This window comes from Panthera tigris, chromosome A1 (assembly GCF_018350195.1).
Source record: "Panthera tigris isolate Pti1 chromosome A1, P.tigris_Pti1_mat1.1, whole genome shotgun sequence".
NCBI lineage: Eukaryota > Metazoa > Chordata > Mammalia > Carnivora > Felidae > Panthera > Panthera tigris.
The window spans coordinates 118,071,025-118,093,907 of record NC_056660.1 but is presented as its reverse complement, the minus strand read 5'-3'; the positions used below and the strand labels follow the sequence as shown (position 1 = coordinate 118,093,907).

The 22,883-nt window shown below is 42.9% G+C and overlaps 1 protein-coding gene across 7 annotated transcripts in view; it reads right to left on the bottom strand.

The window, feature by feature from the left end:
• The window catches only part of ARHGAP26 (Rho GTPase activating protein 26), a 424,049-nt gene that overhangs the window by 281,943 nt on the left and 119,223 nt on the right, over positions 1 to 22,883 (bottom strand). For 6 of the 7 annotated variants that reach the window (XM_042986218.1, XM_042986228.1, XM_042986234.1 and 3 more), the window contains exons 6-9: positions 19,424 to 19,534; positions 11,781 to 11,885; positions 9,938 to 10,067; positions 5,944 to 6,044 (exon numbers count right to left, since the gene is read on the bottom strand). In XM_042986218.1, coding sequence (XP_042842152.1) covers positions 5,944 to 6,044; positions 9,938 to 10,067; positions 11,781 to 11,885; positions 19,424 to 19,534 — 447 coding nt within the window. The remainder of the gene's footprint in view (positions 1 to 5,943; positions 6,045 to 9,937; positions 10,068 to 11,780; positions 11,886 to 19,423; positions 19,535 to 22,883) is intronic. The other variant, XM_042986221.1, reaches the window with a different exon arrangement.

Sequence of the window (22,883 nt, the reverse complement as noted above, 5' to 3'; positions counted from 1 at the left end):
TGCAATTGTCCATTGATGTGGGCAATGACTCCAATCATGTCTCTCTCCTCATTAGACTCTAAGCTCCCTGACAGCAGGGACTATCAGTTTTTACTGATTCCTGTGTACCCAGAGAACAAACCGGCCCAAGGACAGAGTAAGTGCTCAATAAATGGGTTTTAACAGCTTTAAAGAGGTATAACTAATGTGTAATCAACTGTACGTGTCTATTTATGAGTTTTAACATCTGTATACATCCATAAAATCAACACCATAATCAAGATAATGAACATTTCCATCACCCCCAAAAGTTTCCTTGTGTTTTTGAATTCTATCCCTGCACCTAGTCTATCTAACCTCAGGCAAATACTGAATCTGCTTTCCGTCATACAAATTAGTTTGCATGCCCTATATAATTTTATATAAAGTGAATCACACAGTATGTGCCCTTTTATTTTGGACTTCTTTGACTTGGCACAATTCTGCGATTCACGTTATGCTGTTGTACAAACCAAGAGTTTGTTTCTTTTTACTGCTGGGTAGTATCTCACCGTACAAATGGAATCTAACAGTTTCATCGCATAGTGCTCTCTCATTGCCTAAAAACAGAGGGGTTTCTATCCCTGATTTCTTTTCTTTTTTCCACATAAGAATTTCAGGTTCCTTGGGGCACCTGGTTGGTTCCGTCGATTAAGCATCTGGTTCTTAGGTATCAACTCAGGTCTTGATCTCACAGTCGTGGGATCAAGCCCTGCTTCAGGCACTGCACTGATAGTATGGAGCCTGCTTGGGATTCTCTCTCTCCCTCTCCCTCTCCCCCTCCCCTGGCCTGTGCCTGCTCTCTCTCTCTCTCTGAAAGTAAATAAAATTAAATTAAATTAAAAAAAAGAATTTAGTATTCCTGTTCCTCTTGCCCTTGCCAATCTTTTTCTCTGAACAAGGGGAAAAATTAGCAAACTTGTCTAGTTTGTTGAAATAGAAAATGTGACTGCATGTGGTAAAACTTAACTACCCTCTAGAATCACAATACCACATAAAACACAGAAGACCTAGCAAGAGACAGTTTATGGAAAGTCACAAGCCTTCCATCTACTATCTACATTGGGAATTGAGAACAGCAGATGTAAAGGCCTGTGGTCAGGGTCCATGGGCCTGGGAGGAATTTAAAGCTAGGCAGTATGGCTGAATCCCAGAGCGAGAGGCAAAGTGGCATGAGAAAGAGTATAAAGGAATCAAGAGCCACATTATGCAGATTGTGGTCCTTATCCTGAGAGCACAGGAAAAATAATGAGGGGGTTCAAGCAAGGGAATGGACAAGGTCAGCTCTGGGCCGCCCCAAACCTCACACGGAGAGTGGCCTCATCTCAGAGGCTAGGATACAGGGGACTTATGTTTCACCACACAGAGGGTCTGGTCTCCAAGATGATGGAACATCTAGTGGCCTAAAACTAAGAAAAAAGCAGGTACTTTTAAAGAAAAATAACGCAAATAAAATGGACAGCAAAGTGAAGAAAGGGGAATAAAAAAGCCCGTTAGGAAAAAAACAAAAACAAACACCACATTATCCATTTTAAGTCTACCTCCACCTCCTAAGAGAGCTTTGTACAAACACATATATGGAAGATGCCACATGATTCTCCTGTACAAATGGAGATGCGATCACCTCTAGACAGCCAGTCTTCATATTCCCTCTACCCTAAAGCTGAGGAAATAGAGTGACATCACGGAAAGCTACTGTTTTATATATATTTTTTCTATGATTATGATTATGATTATTACTAATATTAGCAGCAGCCACTCTGACTCAAGAGATGCAGACTCCAGAATCAGGGTCTGAGTATTGGCTTTGTACCTCAGGACTTGTATGGCTTTATAAATCATTTTCTCTTCTAGACCGCCATTTCCTCCTTTATGAAGGAGAAAACCGGATCAAACAGGATAATACAGGACAATACAAGGACTCAGAAAAATGTAAAATAAACTTAAGGAATGATTAGGAAAAATAATTACTGTAATATCAACCCCCTAACACAGAACTCATCATGTGTCAAGATCTGTTCCAAGAGTGTATGTACTAATTCACATAAACTTCTTAACAACCCAGTGAGGTGTTTACTATTACCTCACTAAATACTTAGGAGTCCCAAACATCTACCATTACTGGCCTCTGCATTCACTTTCAAGTGGGATAAGACCAAACACGAGGGAGTTAGTTCTTCTTTTAAGCTTTAGGAAAGCACAAGGTAAAAGGCCCCAAAATAAAGACTGAGAGAGAATAATTGAGTGAAGCTCACTTCTAGAAAGACAGAATTCAAAAAGGACCATGGCTCAACCCAAGGAAGTGAGTCTAACTCTATTTCCATTGCATGAAAACTAGGGCACAACTAATGAGTGGTGCCTACTATCACTTCCGATTCTGTCATTTCTTTATGTTTCTCTATTTGAACGATGTTGTTTTCCTGAGAGTTCTCCACCCCTGACTGGAAACATTAATAGGGCTTTGGGGGTTTTTTTGCTATAATACATGGAAGAAAAAGAGATGCTGATAGATTCCTGTATTGTGGCCCAAGTAAAAGAAAGCCAGGAAGAAAAATTCAAAGTGGTAGACAGCAAGGAGGCAGCCTAGCAGAGTAACTAACACTCTTGACAAATGTATCTAATGTTACTGAGCCTGGCAGTCCGATTTCAAAGATGGTGGGTGCTCTTGGTCTCTGTAAAGCACCCCCCGCCCCCCACACACACACACCCAACACATGGTACCATAATGAACCACACAGAGGACCAGAGATGGCATGCTCATTACCAAAGACTCATTTATCAATATATTGGAAACAGCTTAAAAATTACTTCAACTACAAAAACAGAGAAGTTATGCTAAATGGAGTCTGAAGATTCGAACAGATGAAAAATATAAATACTTCTCTTAAAAATATTTAGCTATCTCCCAAAGGAGTTATGTCCAGAAGGAGATATGGGGAGGAGGCAAAATTCGAAGTGATAATTGATAAGAATTTCTCAAAGTTACTGAAAGACACCAATCCCCAAATACAGAAGGCCCCAAATTCCCAAGTACAACAGAATGGGGGAAAAAGTCACACATAAGACCATCATAATGAAATGTCCAACACCAAAAGGAAAAAACAGAAGACATTAAGAGCAGCCAGAGAAAAAAATGGATCACCGGAAGAGGAAATGCATTCAGGCTGCAGTGAGCAAGCTGGGAGGAAAGGACAAAGGCCGGAGCACAGCAGAGAGCTCCACAGCAGTGACTGTAGGGCATGTGAGGATCAGAGCCAGCTGCAAGAGTGTTTCTCTGCCACAGGAGCCTCACGTCACTGGGTGTGACTCTGCATCCTCTCCCAGTTAAAGTGAGTGGGCTTGGTGGGGGCTTCTGTGACTGCTTCAACCAACAGAGCAAAAGGAAGGCTATATGACTTCTGAGGCTACATGGGGTCTCCGCTTTCATGCTGGAATATTCCCTCTTGACACCTTGAGCTGCCCTGAGGCCACCAAGCTGTGAGGAAACCCAAACTACCTCCCACGGAGAGACCAGATGGACAGGCCCTGAGACTATCCAGACCAGGAGGGAAACAGAGAAGGGGAGGAAGAAGGAGATCAGAAGAAAGGAAGAGAGCCATGGCAGACCAGCCTTGAGCAGCTTCAAACCCTCACTGTTCCAGCCCCAACCATCTGATTAAAACCACCTGAGAAACCCTGAGCCCAATTCCTGACCCACAGAATCTGTGAGAAATACTAAAATGACTCATGTAGTTTTAAGAGTTGCTAAATTTTTTGGTCATCTGTTCCACAGCAACAGATAATCGCAACACTCACACCCACCAACTGGCAGCTCTCTTTGTATCAGGTAAGAGCGATATCCATCAGCTTCACAGGACAAAACCATCCAAGAATTTCTAGCCTCCAAACACATTTGACATACTTACTACTGTATGCATATGAAATACAAGAATCTTTCTTAGTTGCAGTTCCTAATAGAACTTAAAGCTAAAAATAATCGTCTTGCTTTAATTCCCGTCTAGGGTACCATTCCTCCTGGAACTATTATGTAAACAATTAAGAAAATTACCGCAAAGCCATGTTAAGAGAAAGGAACAAAGTTCGAGCTATCACAATCTCCAATTTCAAGATATACTACAAAGCTGCAGTAATCAAAACAGTATGGTACAGGCACAAAAAGAGACATTACGGATCAATGGAACAAGATTTACAGAGGCCAGAAATAAACCCACACCTATATGATCAAGTAATCTACAACAAAGGAGGCAAGAATATACAATGGGGAAAACACAGTCTCTTCAACAAATGGTGCTGGGAGAAGTGGACAGCTACATGCAAAAGAAACGGGACCACTTGCTTACACCATACACAAAAATAAACTCAAAATGAATTAAAGACCTAAATGTTAGACAGGAAACCATGAAATTTCTAGAAGAAAACATAGGCAGTAATTTCTTCATCATTTGCCACAGAAACATTTTTGTATGTCTCCTCAAGCAGGAGTAACAGAAGGAAAATTAAACTATTGGGACTATAACACAATAAAAAGCCTTTGCACAGCAAAGAAAACCACCAACAAAATGATAAGGCAACCTACTGAATGGGGGAAAGTATCTGCAAATCATGTAACTGATAGGGGGTTAATATCCAAAATATTTGAAGAACTTCTGTAACTCAACACAAAATAAACAATCTTACTGAAAAATGGGCACAAGACCCAAACAGATACTCTTTCCAAACAAGACACACAAATGGGTAGCAGGCACATGTAAAGATGCTCAACATCGCTAATCATCAGGGAAATACACATCAAAACCACAATTACATATCACCTCACACCTCTCAGATTGACTAAGGTTAAAAAAAGACAAGAAATTACAATGGTTGGTGAGAATGTGGAGAAAAAGGAACCCCTGTGCACTGCTGGCGGGAATGCAAATTACTATAGGCACTGTGGAAAACAGTATGGACATTCCTCACAAAACTAAAAGTAAAGTTACCATATGATCTAGCAATTCCACTACTGGGTATTTACCCAAAGAAAACAAATACCGATACAAAATACAAAAAGATATATGCATGGGGCGCCTGGGTGGCGCAGTCGGTTAAGCGTCCAACTTCAGCCAGGTCACGATCTCGCGGTCCGTGAGTTCGAGCCCCGCGTCAGGCTCTGGGCTGATGGCTCGGAGCCTGGAGCCTGTTTCCGATTCTGTGTCTCCCTCTCTCTCTGCCCCTCCCCCGTTCATGCTCTGTCTCTCTCTGTCCCAAAAATAAATAAAAAACGTTGAAAAAAAATTAAAAAAAAAAAAAAAGATATATGCACCTACTTTCTGCAGTATTATTTACAATAACCAAAATATGGAAGCAACCAATTGATAGACACATGGCTACAGAAGATGTGAGAGATAGATAGGTAGGTAGGTAGACAGACAGACAGACAGATAGACAGAGAGAGACAGGAATATTACTCAGCCATGAAAAAGAATGAGATCTTCCCACTGGCCACAACATGGATAGATCTAGAGGCTATAATGCTAAGTGAAGTAAGTCAGACAGAGTAAGACAAATACCATAGGATTTCAATCCCATGTGCCATTTAAGAGACAAATGAACCAACAAAGAAAATTTTAAAAAGATGGACAAAAAAGCAGACTCTTAAATATGAAGAACTGGTGGTTACCAGAGGGGAGGGGAGTGGGGGCATGGGTGGAATAAAGGGGGTTAAGAGTACAGTTATTGTGATGAGCACTGAGTAATATATAGAACTGTTGAATCATTACATTACGTACCCAAAACTAATTTAACACTATATATTATACTTCAATTAGAAATTTTTTTAAAAAAGAAAATTACAGTGCAGTATCGAAGATGTTACTTAACACTAGCATTATAATCAACCTATGTTAGCCAAGCAAATCAAGCATGAAATTAAAAAAATGAACTTACCCCCTTTCCTCCTGACTTTTGGTCAAATGGTACCATGGTGATTTGTTTGGAATCCCGTTGATAGGTACAGTAGTGCTTCACCCAAGAAGTTCCAAAGTGCCCTGCAAGGTAACGTTTCCCATGAAGCATCTCCATGTGTCCAGTGCATACTGGAAACACACACAACCCATAACCCACAATGCTCATCTCCCCTTCAACTGTTTCTAGGGGCAATATACTGGAAGAGGAAGAAATCTGATCCTACAGGCTGGAACTGGAAACGACCCAGGGCTTTCCCCAGGGGCCAAGGAAGACCGTTTCCCACTAAATGCTGCATCCAAGGAGTCTTAAAATATAAGGGAAGGAGAGGTTCCCTGGGGAAATTAATTCACTTTCCCATCATTAATCTCCACTTGACATTTCCTTTCTCTTGACAGGATTAAGATGACTGAGGAAAGAACAGAAGAGCTCCTCAGAGTGCCTGTCACTGTCCCCATCTGCTGTGACGACTTCATGCTTCCCACAGCTGCTCTGCGAGTCTCTGCAAAGACATACATGGATTCTGACCTACTGCCAAACCCCTCATTTGTACTTTAGCAGAACTCAAGCAGACAGGCCAACTCTGACACAGAGATGTAAATGGGAGGGACTATAAATACCCCAAAGTAATGTGAGAGGTCTGTCCCTCAATACTGTCCCTCAGGAAAGGCAGACATGCCTCACAGTCAAATCCTGACAGTCCTCGATTTTCCCTGGTGGTCAGCCAATTACTTTATTTTGAATTAAAAATATTATTAGAGGAAGAAGGCATAATTAGCATTATTAGCCTCCAAGGTCCTCAGTCAACACTAGCCTTACAGGCTCCTGGAGATCACAGAGCAGAAATGGTTGTTTTTCGTTTAAAAGAATAACATGAGATTTAACAAAGATTTAGTAATTAGTTTTTAGGGTATCAGCGCCCATTTCAAGTGTGAAATGTCAATTAGTAAACCAAAAAATAAAAAGCAATATAGTAAGTGCCTACACTGAAGTATCAAAGACAAAAATACCAACCATTGTCATTTATTTTTGTGGCTTAGAGAAAAAATTCCAGTGATAGCACAACACAAAGATTCCAAAAGCGCTCTATCTTAGAAACACTTTGAGCATCCAAGCAAGTAAGGCCAGTAATGGATTTAGCCTACTGAATAGACGAGAAATCCTTAAGTCCATACTGACAATAGAAAGATGGCTAGGGGCACCTGGGTGGCACAGGAGGTTGAGCATCCAACTCTTGATTTCAGTTCAGGTCATGATTTCACACTCATAGGATTAAGCCCCATGTCAGGCTCCACACTGACACTGTGCAGTCTGCTTAGGATTCTCTCTCTCTTTCTCTCTGCCCCTCCTACACTCACATGCTATAAGTAAATAAACAAACATTTTAAAAAAATTTTTTAAAAGGGGCACCTGGGTGGCTCAGTCACTTAAGTGTCTGACTTCGGCTCAGGTCATGATCTCGCAGCTCCCGAGTTCAAGCCAGCGTCAGGCTCTGTGCTGACAGTCCAGAGCCTGGAGGCTGTTTCAGATTCTGTGCCTCCTTCTCTCTCTGCCCCTCCCCGACTCGTGCTCTGTCTCTGTCTCTCTCAAAAATAAACAAACATTAAAAAAAACAACTTAACATTTTTTTTTAAAAAAATGGACAGATGGATGGGAAAGGAGAGGAGAGAATGAGACAGGGAGGGAGTCACTTGCTTATAGTACACTAAATCGCAACTAATAAATGTGGAGAAAGTGCCAGAGCTGAGAAATCACCACTTTGCAACCAACATATTAACAATCATGTAGGCAAGAATTGCTGACAGATGCTAAGGCTATAGAGGGCAAAGTTTGATGAGGAGAAGGGTCTCCCATAGACTGTTAATTAGCTATGAGGGAAAAATAGTGACTGCATAGTGGATAAACCAAATAATACCTTGACTGAGTGACCAAAAACAACATCACCACTGAGGGGCAGATGGCCATCCTGTGCCCCTGGATGTGGGACCCAGAGAAGAAAACTATTTGACAAGGGACACCTAACCTGAATCTAATTATCGGGAAACAGACAAACCCACAGCGAAGAAAATTCTAGAAAAGAACTGCCCTATATTCTTCAAAAATGTCAATGTCACGAAAGACAAAGAAAAGCTGAGGCACTTGTTACAGAATAAAGGAGTCTAAAATGGTCACAAGTAAGTGCAGTACAAAATCGTATCTACACAGAAGGAAAAGAAAATGCTTTATAAGGGCTAATGTCAGGGACAACTGACAAAATTGGAATATGAACTATCATTTGCATTAAATATCTTATCACTGTTAACTGCTGGACATGGTAACTATACTGTGGCTACATAAAATAAAATCCTTATTTTTAAAAAGCGTACACTAAAGTAAAGGAGCATGAGCTATGCAACCTGTTCTCAAAAGGCTCAGAAAAAATGGAAATGTGTGTCTCTGACTGTGACACGTGTACACATACCCACCAAGAAAAACAAAGAGAGAACTGTGGGAAAAAGGTAAAAATTCATGCATATGGATAAAGGGCATATGGGGTTTCTTTATACTCGTCTTGGAATTTTTCTCTAAGTTTCAAATTTCTAAGTGGTAAGTTACCAAAACTTGCAAATGAAAACAGCCGTATCCCATTGGTATGCTCTGGACTAATGTGTTAGAGAATTAAAATCTAGCTCTAATGAAGACATTCAGGTTTCAAAAAGCATGTGAGGTGTTTGAATAAAATTGGGTAACAAATGTGAGTGCACCAAATTCATATATATAGGGGAACAGTATTAATAAATTGAGTATTACAAGTGGACACATATTCAAGATGACCTTAAACTTTTTGGGATGGATCTCCTCATTGGGCAAAAAAGCTATTACCTTACATTGAGGCCTACACAAAACACCACTACAGTACCCTCCATCTGTTAAAACCTCAACAAGCTCATCCCTGTAATAAAACCCTCATGACGGCCAACGCCTCCAACCTCAAACCCCACGACTGGCCCCACTATGGCCAGGCAACAATTTGAAGCCCAAGCAAATTTTTGAGGAATCACTGACTAAAATAATCAATGAAATCAAGTGTTCTGTTCCATCAGGAAGCTTCTAGGAGTAAAGACAGTTGCTTCGCACTCAGACAACAGAAGGGCAGTAAAGAGCACAAAACCAGCAAATCTCTGAAAGGAGTAACATGCTCCACCGAAAAGTAGGGCAGACTAGGTAACTATCCATTGAAGAAAAAAAAAATTACCTTCTCTTATCCCTACCACTTTGTAAGCTAAGTCTGAAAGTGCTACCCTCAAAGCATAGCCCTGTCAAAAAAGCCTCTCCCCAGGCCTAGTGCAGGAGTTTGTGAGTCATCACAGAAAAGTCTGGATTAGCAGCACCTGGCATTTCTTTCCTTGACATCTCATCGGCAGGACAATGGATTTCTCTTCCTACATCTTGGAGTAAGCTTGTGGTTCTACTTTTCATAAAATTTCAGTGTTGAGATGACAGCAGTTGAAGAGAGGAAGGAGAGGACCTAAGTCATGACTATGTGGTCCTTGCTGAAACCAATCTTGAAGTAAACAAAATCACTCCATATTAAATCCACCCAAAGATATGACAGCTGATAGAAAATAAGGTCTAGCATACAAGGCCGTTCCAAAGCCTCTATGCCAAACGTGTGACGATAAACCCATGCTAAGTGTGCAGACACCTCAAGCTTGACACTACGGAGGAAAAAAAAAAAACCATCACAGGGCCTCACTGAATTCCAGGTCCCCAAGGGAATTCCCAGTGATAAAGAACAAAGAACACAGCATTTGGAGGTGGACAAGACCTTATGAACATCTCTGCCTTAAAAAGCCCAGCTATAAGCTACCTTCATTCACCCAAATCTGTAATTACAGAACCAATGCTCTAGGCCAGGCACTACTAGGTACACCTTCCACATCCTGGCTAAATGGCGTGAGTGTAACCCAAGCTATGGTTCATCACTGGCACTCACGTTTCTCCTGAACATACAGGTACCCTTCCATGGTGTAGGGACTGATGGTCTTGTGCTCAAGAGGATTCTCCTTCATCTTTTTCATCAGTGATTCCACTTCTGACCTGGTACCTTCGAAGCGGTTTCTTGTCTAGGATGAAAGGAATTTTATTCACATCAGAGAAATGAAACCTTATTCCCAACCGTAACAACTCAAAACATCAACCTAGTGAACCCTCAGATCGAAAACCAGGTAACAGTCAGCCGCCTAGGAGTTAGGCAAATGCTTTCAAGAAATACCCATTGACCTTAAAGTCCTATACCAGAATGACTCTCAAATGCTCAAAACCATCAAAATCACCTGGAAAATATGGAGAAAATGCAAATGTCCAGGCCTCACCCCTAAAGATTAATTTAGTACCTCTGGACCCAGAAATGTGCATTTTAAATAAGCATCCCAGGGGTGCCTGGGTGGCTCAGCTGGTTAAGCGTCCAACTTTGGCTCAGGTCAAGATCTCACGGTTTGTGAGTTTGAGCCCCGCATCAGCATCTGTGCTGACAGCTCAGAGCCTGTAGTCTGCTTCAGATTCTGTGTCTCCCTCTCTCTGCTCCTCCTCCACTCACATTGTCTATTTCAAAAATAAATAAAAAGTTTAAAAAATTAAAAAAAAACAAATAAGCATCCCAAGGGATTCTGATTCAAGTGGCTCACAGGAAATGGTCTTCGCAGTCCCCTTCAAGACAGAAGAACTTACTTCTCCAGCTATAGGGAATATTACTTGCTAATGGTTCATAGATGGTCCCCTCCTGAAAAGGGAGCTGCTTCACTCAAGGTAATCTGCACCCCAGCACTAGTCAAGGCTAGGGGCAAAGGGGGAAGGGGTCCCAAGCCCAGCACCCTTTCTTTTTTTCCCCACACTCTGAAGGTCCATGCCAGTGCCAGGGTGCCCCAGGGCACTGACTGAGGCCTCACAGCTCAATTTCTCCTGGAGGGGTCTGCTGCCCTCTCTCTCCCAGGTGATTCTGCTAACCCTGCTCCCCTATAAACCTGCAGCAGGTAAACCTCCACTTCAGAGTCTACCTTTGGAGGAGGAAGGTGGCCTAAGGGGAAGCCATGCTTTGTGAAACCTTGTCTGTGACTCTGCAACTTCCTGTTTTCCAAAACAACAAAGAGAACCATAGGGCAAAAGGCTCCAGGCTTCTAAACCCATGCAATACAACCCGCAAGGACACACTTGGGTTTCTTTGCTACACAGGATCATCTAGAGACAAAGACAACATACAGACTAACACAGCCAGTCATACAGCGAAGAAGGGGCTTGAGCCTGCTCACTGCTAACCAAAGGGCCCTTAGCAGGATTCGGAGCATCAAAAGGTCCTGCTGGTTAAAATCTGGGGAAGGAGACTGGGAGTCAACAGCTCTGACTTGGATTTCCTGTCAGCCTTACTGAAAGCTGAACAAGAGTACATCCTTTGAGCTGAAGGCCAGCATGTATGCCCCACCCCCATCCCCTGAACACACTCCAAGGTTCTTGTGGCCAGGCAGCTAGATGCACAGAAGGGAGGCTGGGCCTTCCACTGCCAAAGGAAATCCTGATCCTGGTGCTACAGATTTAAAACAAAAATAGCAGGACTTCCGAGAACATAAATAGTGCTTAGAAATAACGGAAAAAAGGATGATGCTCTAACCTGGGGCCACCAAGCACCCGAGAAAAGCCTGCCCCCAGCTGCCCTATGAACCCAAGCAAGACCCATGCTCCTCATGCATTCTAATCCACGTAAGTGATCTCTATGCAACCAGACCCATACTTTGTTCTTTCCTTTCCTGAACCGGGGAAAGGAAGCCTGCCCCTTGGCCACTCACGTTCTGTATGCTAATGGTCAACTGCGTCTTGAAGTCACCGAAGTCCTTGGCCAGTTCATAACCATGGTGATAGAAAGTGAAGAGTCCTTGCAAGAACGCCAGTAGCTGTAAGGCAGGAAGGAGGGCAGAGGTCACATCAGCACGCTAAAGAGAGATTATGTAGCTTTATCAGAATTCCCAACCTTGGTTTGAAAGCCTCGAATAAAGTAATAAAAATGCCTATCATTTAATGAGTGCTAGCTACTTGCATGCCCGACACTGTAATGTCTTATGCCTGCCCTCACTAAATGCTCATAAAGACCTAGAAGTTGAGTACTATTGTTGTCTCCATTTTAATATTGAGAAAGCAAGTTCAGAAACATTAAATAACTCACTCCAAAATCTTAAGTAACAACCAGGATTTGAAACCAGATTCACCTGGCACCAACATCCAAGCTCATACTCTGAGCCTCAGCACTTTCTAAGAAAATCACTTCTTCAGAAACTGAAGACCAGTCTCCAAGCACAACTCAGTCTCCTTCAAATACATCTGTAGTATCAGGGTACCATGCAGGAAAGTACGGTTATACTGAGAGCCAACAAAGAGGGAAGACAAGGAAGCTGTATGTCCCAAACCTGCAGTGTAACAGGCAAAGTTAAAAAAAAAAAAAAAAAAAATCACCCAGAGCAGGCTTCAGCTAAAGTGTGCCTCTGTGCTTTCCTTTAAGCAGGTAAGCACTATGGATGCCGTAATTAAAATATTCCCATGTTTCCACATTTTCAGTTATGATGGCTCCCCTAAATTCTCCTTTAAATCCCCCTAAGCTAAAACATATTAAGTCCATTCCTCCATTTCCTCCCAGAACCTACACGCAAACCTACTGTTGTTAGGTTTCCCTTGCCCCTTCCCAAACTCTACACATCCTGCCTCAGTACCAAACCTCAATCGGAAGAAAGGACTGTAATAAAAGTCTAAACAAGGTTTAAAAGAACCACAACTTTACTTTGTTACAAGCTCAGTCATACTGCATTTGGGGACCATCCCTGTGGTCCGAGTGGTCCACTCTGATTTCACTGACCTGCCTCCAATACATGTTACATAAAGATACAGCTGCTTTAAACAGATGTTGGCAAGGATGTGAGAATGCAGGGAAAGAGGAACCCTCTTGCACTGTTGGTGGGAATGCAAAGTGGTGCAGCCACTCTGGAAAACGGTATTGAAGTTCCTCAAAAAATTACAAATAGAACTACCCTACAACCCAGCAATTGCACTACTAGGAATTTATCCAAAGGACACAAAAATGCTGATTCGGAGGAGCACATGCACCCCAATGTTTATAGCAACATTATCAACAATAGCCAAATTATGGAAATGCCCACTGACCTATGAATGGATCAAGAAGATGTGGTGTGTGTGTGTGTGTGTGTGTGTGTGTGTGTGTGTATATAGATAGATAGATAGATAGATAGATAGATAGGAATACTATTCAACAATGAAAAAGAATGAAATCTTGCCATTTGCAACAACATGAATGGAACTAGAGGGTATTATGCTAAATGAGATCAGTCAGAGAAAGACACATATCATATGATTTCAATCATATGTGGAATTTAAGAAACAAAACAGATGAACATAGGGGAAGAAAATGAAAAATAAGATAAAAACAGAGAGGGACACAAACCATAAGAGACTCTTAAACACAGAAGAAACTGAGGATTGCTGGAGGGGTGTTGGGTGGGGGATGGGCTAAACAAGCAAAGGACATTAAGGAGGGGAACTTGTTGGGATGAGCACTGGGTAGTGTAGGTAAGTGATGAATCACTAAATTCTATTCCTGAAATCATTATTATACTATATGTTAACTTAGATTTAAATAAATATAAGAAAGATAAAGCTGCTTTGCTTTACATTAATTTTCCAGTCCCTAAACTAACATACCTTTAGTAATTAAACATAATCTCATTTTTTTTTCACCTACCTCTACTCCTCTACTCTTCTGAGAGGCAGCGCTAATAATGTTCGCAAAGAAAATTCAGCCCATGGTAAGCACTAAGGTATGTGCTACTCTCCCTTAGTTCAAAGGAAAGAACAATCTTTAGACTAAGCCACATGACCAGCCCACTTTATCAAAGAGCTCTGTACTGTGAAGTAAGGCAAAATCCAGCTTTTAATAATAAGAAATCCTGACTTCCCACCCCTATTATCCCCAGAGCAACTATCCCCTTAGATCCTCATGGGAGGTTGAGAAGCAGGCCCAGCTGGGTCCTCTGTTTCAAAAACTATCTAGTGACACCATATATAGATCACTAACATAAATCAATTAAAGGGTGGTACACCACATAGAATCACCAAAGACTAATAATGAATTCTTTTCTTCAAAGATGATAGAAGCTTTTGAACTCGCTCTATATAAAATACATTTTGGGGAGGAAAGCTCATGATTTTCCTCCTGGAAGGCTCCAGTAATAGAGAAGAAGGAGCTCTTAAGCCAAACCTAGTGTCAGTGTTCACAATGAAAACTGTTTTTTCTGATCTCTTCCTTCCCCCACTCCCCCACCCCACCCGTCATTGAATGCTCCGCCCATCAATTTTCCAAGGCACTGAACCATCCTCTCCTGGAGAGTAATGCAGAAGATAAGCAGCTAATTCTAAAGTCATTCCTCCTATTAACTCTGATTTATCTTCCACTTAAAGTCAACAGGGCCTCTCACACCAAATGTAATTAAACACACTCCAGAAGCTCACGAACACACCACCTGGACGTGCACACAAGTGCTCCAAAGGCAGAAAGTTACTAGTATTTATTTTGGTTCTCACTTCCTTTGGTGTCATGCTTCATTGTCCATTCGTCGATGGGAAATGATTCCATAGATATTGTTGACTTTGGCCCACTTCCCTCCTCCCCTGGCAACGTATCTCTTCCCCACCCCATCCCCACCTTCTGACATCCCCTCCCCACACAATGCATGAACCTTTGAATCTATCACCCAGTGGGAAATGAAAGACCACTTCCCAGTGGGTGGGCGAGACCCACAGAAAGACCCCAAAGATGGGATCATCTGTCTGCCTCAAAGGAATTCTTGTACTCAAACCCACAGGAGACAAGCTCATTGGAGCCCCACCTTGGCTGGCAGAGAAGCAGCACATCCACACAGACTCTCCCCTGAACAGTCAGCAATGCAAAATCACAGCATGACAAAGGAAATACCAAAGAAAGACCTTCTCCACCTCCCTCTGCCTCCTTCCCCCGTCCCTGTTTTCCTCAGAAAGTAAGAAAAATCTATTTCTATTTCCTACCAGACAACATAAGCTATATGTATTTTTTAAGTAAGTAAAAATGTAACTGCTTCATTTAGTGACAGCTGCATCATTCCGGACTATCTGCTAAATTTAGATGGTTTCCATTCATACAACAAAGCTATTGTTATAGGCTGAATTGTGTTCCCCTACCCCAACAAAAAAACAAAATTATGTTAAAATCCTAACCCCAGTAGCTCAGAATGTGATTTTATTTGGAACTAGTCTTTATGAAGGTAATCAAGTTAATGTTAGCCAGTAGGCCCTGATATAAAATGAATGGTGCCCTCATAGAAAGGGGATACAGTATTCGGACAGAGAAACACACAGAGAGAAGACACCTTTAGAGCACCTTTACAGCAAGGAATGCCAAATACTGCCAGCAAACTACCAGAAGCTAGAAGGAAGGAAAAATCATTTTCCTACAGGTTTCAGAGGGAGCATGGCCCTGCTGACACCTTGATCTGGGACCTCCAGCCTCTACAACTATGAGAACTCAGCACAGGCATGCTGACAGGATGCCTGTTCAGCAAGACAGATATACTCAGACTGATGTGTTACGAGATGCACTGTAGTGTCAGTGTCCAGATCCGACTGGGGAAGGGGGAAGCCCAAGAAAGGATCCAACAAATCAAAGGGAAAATGAAGACCTGCACTGGGGCAGAAGACCAAGGGCAGGAAGGTACAGCACCAAAAAGTATTTACAAGATACATCTCAGAAGATGCAGTGCCTGATGAACGCAAGGAATGAGCTCTCCTCAGCACTAGATTACTTTCCATTATGAAAACTCAGGGAATGTGGCTTCATCCTCAAGAAGGGAGTAGGTCATTATCTGCAACCCAAAATCTCCAGAACATTTAGTACTTCAATAAGAAAATACAGGCTTCTAGGGCACACACAAGAAAATATGGTTTAGATCCCAGAAGTCTGAATTTTCTTCTTTGGAATACTCAAATCTTGCTTCTTTTTCTGAAGGTCAATAACATCCTAGTACTTGAAGTTACTTTGTAAGAAACAAATGAACATAGTCAATATGCACAGAGGTCCCTTGAAAGGCTGGAAACCAACTACAACCCTGACTACAACCAACGCAAAATATGAATATCCACACCAGGTGCCCCAGCAATTTAGTTCAGTAAATTTCCTGCTGGTTTCCTTTCCACCTGTAAGCAATCAAATACTGTTTCGTACAGACTAACAACCAGACCATTCCAGTTCTGCCAGGTAGCAGATGTCACCTTGGGGAATAAATGTGCTTCCATTTCCCAATCTGAAAACAGATATAAAGCAGCAATTACCTACCCTCAGAGATCGTATAAGGGTAGGACGGCCGTATGGGAGTGAAGTGATTCTTAGCGTACGACACAGTTTGACCTAATCCTCAATTGTTATTTCATGGTCTTCTGTACAATCTCAGCCAGGGGTTCAAACTTAAATGTGTGACACGATCGCCATAGAGGGTTTGGTGAAATAGGGATTACTGGGCCCCACCCCCAATTTTGGGGTCTCGGCTAGAGCCTGAGAGTCTGCATTTCGAAGACTTTGACAACCACTGATCTAATCGGCGGTGTTTTGATCAATCTCTCCCACTATCCATAGCTCCTGAAGCAGTGACCAGCCCATAAACTGGTGGGTCGAGAAACGAGAACTTCTGTAAAAGGAGTGAACATGCGAATTCTACATCCAGCCTCTCAACCACTCATTTAATTTCACTTTGGGCAAGTTCCTATCACTTTCTCTTCATTCTAATAAGGGGCCAGAAATCGTTTCTTATTAGCTCTCCAGGTGCCTCAGTGCACGGCCTACAAAACATCTGCAAACCGCCAAGGTTTTCCACTCTTCACATCCCTCGGGCACTTCCCCATATCCTCCCTCCTGTCCAACCTGCTACTGCACTGCTTGCTACCTTGGCGACCTCTCTACTACATCCACCTTGCTTCCCAAATGAGGCTCTGAACTCCTCAGACACAGCAGCGGGGTCTTCAGCCATTTCCCTGGTATTCACGAGGTAAACGCTTTCAGATTCACCAAGACTTTTTAGATTAAAACAGGCAGGCCTCGTTAGTATTGGCACTTGTCACATGTGCTCATCTGAGTGAGCACCTGGGTGACTGAAGCTTAGATATTCCTCTATCTTAGAATAAAAAAGTAATTGCTACCTGGGTGCCATTTAGGTTAGCTCCATTCTAAGCATCATACATGAGGAAACTGATTCCTCTTAACATCTTTATAGGGTAGGTGGTATTATTTTACTCCTTTTGCAGATGAGGAAACTAAGGCTCACAGAACTAAGTAACCCAAGAACACACAGCTAGAATGGCTGGGCTGAGATTTCAGTTTAAGCAGTCTGGCTCTGGAGCCCTTACCAGTGATGTTTTACTGCCTCTCAAACACTCAAGATATGGATATACTACAAATGGGAGTCAGGAACTAGAAGGATTGTTCCTTGCAGGTTTCTTTAAAAAAAAAAAAAAAAAAGAAGAAGAGGAAGAAGAAAAGGAAAAGGAAAAGGAAAAGGAAAAGGAAAAGGAAAAGGAAAAGGAAAAGGAAGAGGTGGAGGAGGAAGAGGAAAGCCCACCTAGATCAGCAGTCATCAGGCCAAGTCCAGCCTTAGCTGGGCTGAAACCCACACATTCATGAGAAATCAAGGTCTACTGCTCCAAGAGGTTCTGTGTTGTTACCCAGCAAAAGCTTACAGACACAGTATCTGATTCACGAGGAACACGTACTGGGAGATACAAGGGGACAACAAGAACAACAAAAACACCTCAAAGAAGTAAGATAGGCCAATTAAAACCCAAGACATCAAAAGCAAGCAATTGTAGAATACTATCATTGTGCACCTCAAGATTATTACAATCACTGTTGTTTTCCTCTAGAAATTCTGGTAAAATCAATTAAAAACACCCAACGCTAATTCTGTGACAGCATTTGAATGCCTGCCCAGACCACAGGAAATAGGCTTCAGTAAACCTTTCGCTGAAAAGCTGGCTTTAACACCTCTGTGTCCTAAGCAAGGAAATCAATAAGCTCATTTTCTCTGTAGGATGGCCTCCCCCACGACACAGACTGCAAAAACAAGGGGATTTTGACAGGAGACCGTGATAGCAAATTAAAGAATTTGCCAGGGGTGCCTGGGTGGCTCAGTCACTTGAGCGTCTGATTTTGCTCAGATCATGATCTCACAGTTCGGGAGTTTGAGTTTCACATCAGGCTCACTGCTGTCAGCCTATCAGTGCAGAGCCCACTTTGGATCCTCTGTCCCCCTCTTTCTGCCCTTTCCCCACTTGCGCTCTTGCAAAAATAATTATTTTTTAAAAAGAAGAATTTTCCAGATGAGGTGGCTGAGAAGGAAAGCTCAAAATCCTAGTTCCAATACAGTAAAAAAAAAAAAAAAAAAAAAATCTAAGTATCAGATTCCAAAGCCACCAGAGTCTGATAAAACTATTAGCAAGTTCACATCCCTAAAAAGCATCCCAGAATTTTATGAATTAGAAATGGAGCACAGAACACTCTTTACTAAAACAAGTGGTTATTTTCTCTCCGTTTCTTATAGTTTTATTGTTTGCTTAAGAAAATCACTTTCTGAAATCTAGGTAGGTAAGAGTCTTACTTCTACAGAGACTCCAGGCTTGGGTCTAAATCAGAGGCTGCATTTTTAGTGAAAAATGCAAGGTCTGCACGAGTTTGAAATCGAGGCCCACGTGCTCTCTCGGTGTTTCCATGACATTTTCGTACTGTGCATTCTGAGTGCAACACAAGGGCAGGGCAGCACTACCACTGCACAAAGCCACACCCATGCTAAGGTGGTCTCAACTAAAGCCAGACTGGTTTGCAAACTACAACCTTTCTCTCCCTGCTACTCGGTTATAACCAACTACAGTGAGAAATCACTTTATATAGTACCTTTTAATGCACGGAAGGAGCATGGAGGGGCTTTGAACTCCGCAGACAAAAAGAGGAATGTATCATGTACATTCCCCTTTTTCCTTGGGCAACTACTACGTTTGGATTATTTGAAGGAGAAAGGAAGGGGGTGGGAGGGTGGAAAGTTAAGGTGTAATCACTACTGTTGGGCAAGATGAACAGTCCTCCCCCTGCCCTACTTCCACCTAGAAACCAATTAGCACAACACAGCAGGGCCAGAGGAAGCACTATCATTTCTGCTCAGGTTGCCCAAGAATGGCCACAGGGGACAGTCCAGGGTAGACAGACTGACAAAGCACTGTGACTTAGCAGAAGGCACAGTACCAGGGCTGATCAACCTCTTCATCAGCAACTTAGAGCATTTTGTAATCTAGGCAGTGGAATGAGGGCTGGAGGTCAAAGTGCGGGTATACCATTAAACCCTGAGCATCTACTTACCGGCTCCACGAACTCAAACATCTTTCTCTCTTGGACTTCCTGCACCTTGAAGACATACTCCAGAGATACTTCATAGAAATGCTGCCGGACCAAGTCCACTTGGCTGTCTGCCTGCAAACAAGACAGAATTTAAGAGGAAAGTCAAGTCACTACCCAAGGAGAGCATTCAGCAAGCAGGCCACAAAATTCCTTGGAGATGGTTTTTATACACAATTCAGACAGCATGAAACAGACTTAAGACTAGTGACAATGTCCTAGGCACCATGTCCTTAGGTATACATATATTACGTGACATTATTCGCTCCTCATTCACTATAGTGACTTAATCCTCATCCAATTCCTAAAAAGAAGATATTCTCATTACCTCTAAGTGACAGGAGGAAAATGATGTCTGCTAACATTAAGGAACCTGAAGCAGCCAGTACAGGGCAGAGTTGGGATTTTTGTGCTTGTGGATCTGCCTCCAAGACCCTTGATCATCTTTAAACTAGGAGGCTGTACCGTCTCCCCACACCCAGGGGCAGACCTGGGTTCTAAAGAAGACAGATTTTTAAGGAGAAAAAAAGAAAACCTGCAGGGTTCTCCCCATCCCATTAGGAATGAACAAAACCAGCTGTTAGAGGGCAGGGGCCTTTAGGAAAGGACATTTCCACATGAGTTTCACCTATTTTCTTGTTAGTCAAGGGACAAACTGTCCGTTTACTTTAGCAGAGTAATTACACTATTGCATCTAAGCCGCCTTTCTCTGTCCATGCAGAGGGGGTGCTGCATAGGCCCACACATGCGTACAATCAAACCACTGATGCAGGATATAGACAGCAGGGGAGAAAATGAGCCTGGGTAGAATAACAAGATGCTATTAAGTACCTCAACTATCACTGTGAAGTTCATAACATTTCCACACTATTGCTATGCCACCTCACTGTTACAGTGAATGCACATTTCAATGACAAAAAATATTAGTATTTTTTAAAATTTTATCCACTTATTTTTTAGAGACAGTATGCACGAGCAGGGGGAGGGCAGACAGAGGGGGAGACAGAATCCCAAGCAGGCTATGCACTGTGAGCACAGAGCCCAACTGGGGCTCAAACTCACAAACCGTGAGATCGTGCCCCTGAGCCGAAATCAAGAGCTGGACACTTAACCAACTGAGCCACCCAGGCGCCCCTTAAGATTTTTTAATAAAAATGAATATCCTGGTAGTGGGAAACAAACATCTGCCTTCTTTAGAAGTGACGGGGTGAGAAACCATTCTATAACATACTTCACAGAGACAGACAAAGCCCCCAAAGAAATACCTCTTCCAGTGTGCCTTTGTCAAGACCCCTGCAGAGGAAACTGGGGACATATTTCCCATTACACCAAATATGACACTGCTATCTTTCTATCTAAAGAACGTGGCAAATCATTCATTCATTCCACCATCATGCACAAAAAGAAATTTCCTTCATGGAACTCACAACATAGGGAAGCAAAGAGATTCTAAATAATTATGTCCATAAACAGAAAATTACAAACCCTGGTAAAGCACAAACAGCCCATTCAACTCTCCTGTGAGCAACTTCCTCCTAGGTCAACATATTAACACATAGAAGCTAATTGGCTAAGTGCTGGGTGGGGAGGCAACCAAACACACACACACACACACACACACACACACACACACACACACACGCACACACACACACAAAGCGAAGGGCTAAACTTGGGGGTATTTTCTAAGCCTCTAAGGAGGGGAAGCTGGTATCTGCGGACTGAGAGATCTTTATTTGGAGGCCCAGTTTCAGAAAGTGCTGTACCCTCCTTCCCCAGGTGTGGCTCTTCAGACCACTGGGCTGATCCCTTCCACCTGGGCTCCTGCCAGCTAAGCCCCATATGCTCCTGCAGCCTCTAATTTCCTCATAGTGCAAATCCAACACACTTACACCAGGGATGCATCCACTTCCCCTGACCACCCACACACCTCAAACATCCTCCTTGCTCAGGCTTGCCAACTGACACTCCAACTCAAGAAAGGGTCATTCTGGAAATTTGCAACGTGGCTCCTGCCGTTAGGCAGCAATGGAGGAAACTCCTAGGAGACAGACAGCAGAGCCCGGCATCAGTCAGGGAGCTAACAGCCCAAACATCTGGGTTGGACTCGCAGTTCTATCATTTTCTAGCTGGAGAGGCCTACTCAAGTCACTTATCCTCTCTGGGGCTCTTTCCCACACCTGGTGGTAGTATCCGCCCTTGCGAGAAAATGAGCTAAAGGATGTGAACAATTTGAAAGCCAAAAAGGGCTGTGTGCACATCTGCTGTTACTACCACCAAGGCCTTCCGACAGATGGCCTTCAGCTCCTCCCCCCTAAGTCAACCATGGGTCTCGGGGTGACTAAACTCCTTTCCTAACTAGTCTCCCTGCTTTCTTTCTCTCCCCAACCCCAATCCAGCCTGCACCCAGCAGACAGAAGAGCTTTCTTAAAACTGGAATCAGAAGGGGGTGCCTGGGTGGCTCTGTCAGTTAAGTGCCTGACTTCGGCTCAGGTCATGATCTCACGGTTTGTGGGTTCGAGCCCCGCATCGGGCTCTGTGCTGACAGCTCGAAGCCTGGAGCCTGTTTCAGATTCTGTGCCTCCCTCTCTCTCTGCCCCCACTCATGCTCGGTCTCTGTCTCCCTCTGTCTCAAACATGGTTTGCAAGACCCTGTGTGACCTGCCTCCCCGCCCCCCCAATGCATCCTCCCTGTACTCCAGCCTCCCAGATTGACTCCCTGTTCCCTAACACTCCAAATACTTTGCAATTGGTGTTCCTTCTGCTTGCAAACCTCTTCTAAATATTTAGTTTTTTAAAACTTTAAGGCACCATAAGAAACTTTTACATTATGACCCAAAAAACATGCCTTATAATTTTCTTCTGTTCTAGCTTCCTCTATTCTATTTCATGACCTGACCCAGTAATTCAGATTTTTATGACACACAATTCTTAAAAAATACTTTATTTGAGAGAAAGAGAGACAGAGGGAGAGGGAGCGGGAACAAGCGCAGAGGAAGGGCAGAGAGAGAGACAAAGAAAGATTACCAAGCAGACTCTGCGCTGATAGTGCGAAGCCTGAGGCCGGGCTCGATTCCGCAAACCTTGATGCCATGACCTGAGCTGAAATCCAGAGTTTGACCCTTAACCAAATAGGGTCCCGAGGTACCCCTAAAATATGTTATTTTTAAATAATTTCTACACCCAGTGTGGGCCTCAAACTCACAACCTTGAGCTCAAGAGTTGTATGCGCCAATGACTGAGCCAGCCAGGCACCCCAATACACGCACAACTTCAAGAACAGCATCCTAGCTTTTCTCTTAGTGGTCCTTCTCAACCTTCTAGTTTCAATTCATTTGTTAACCTCTTTAGAAAAGGCTTTAGTGACCATGTTAATGTATATAAGGTAAAAAGCGCTGGGGTAACCTACCCCCCCCAATTTATT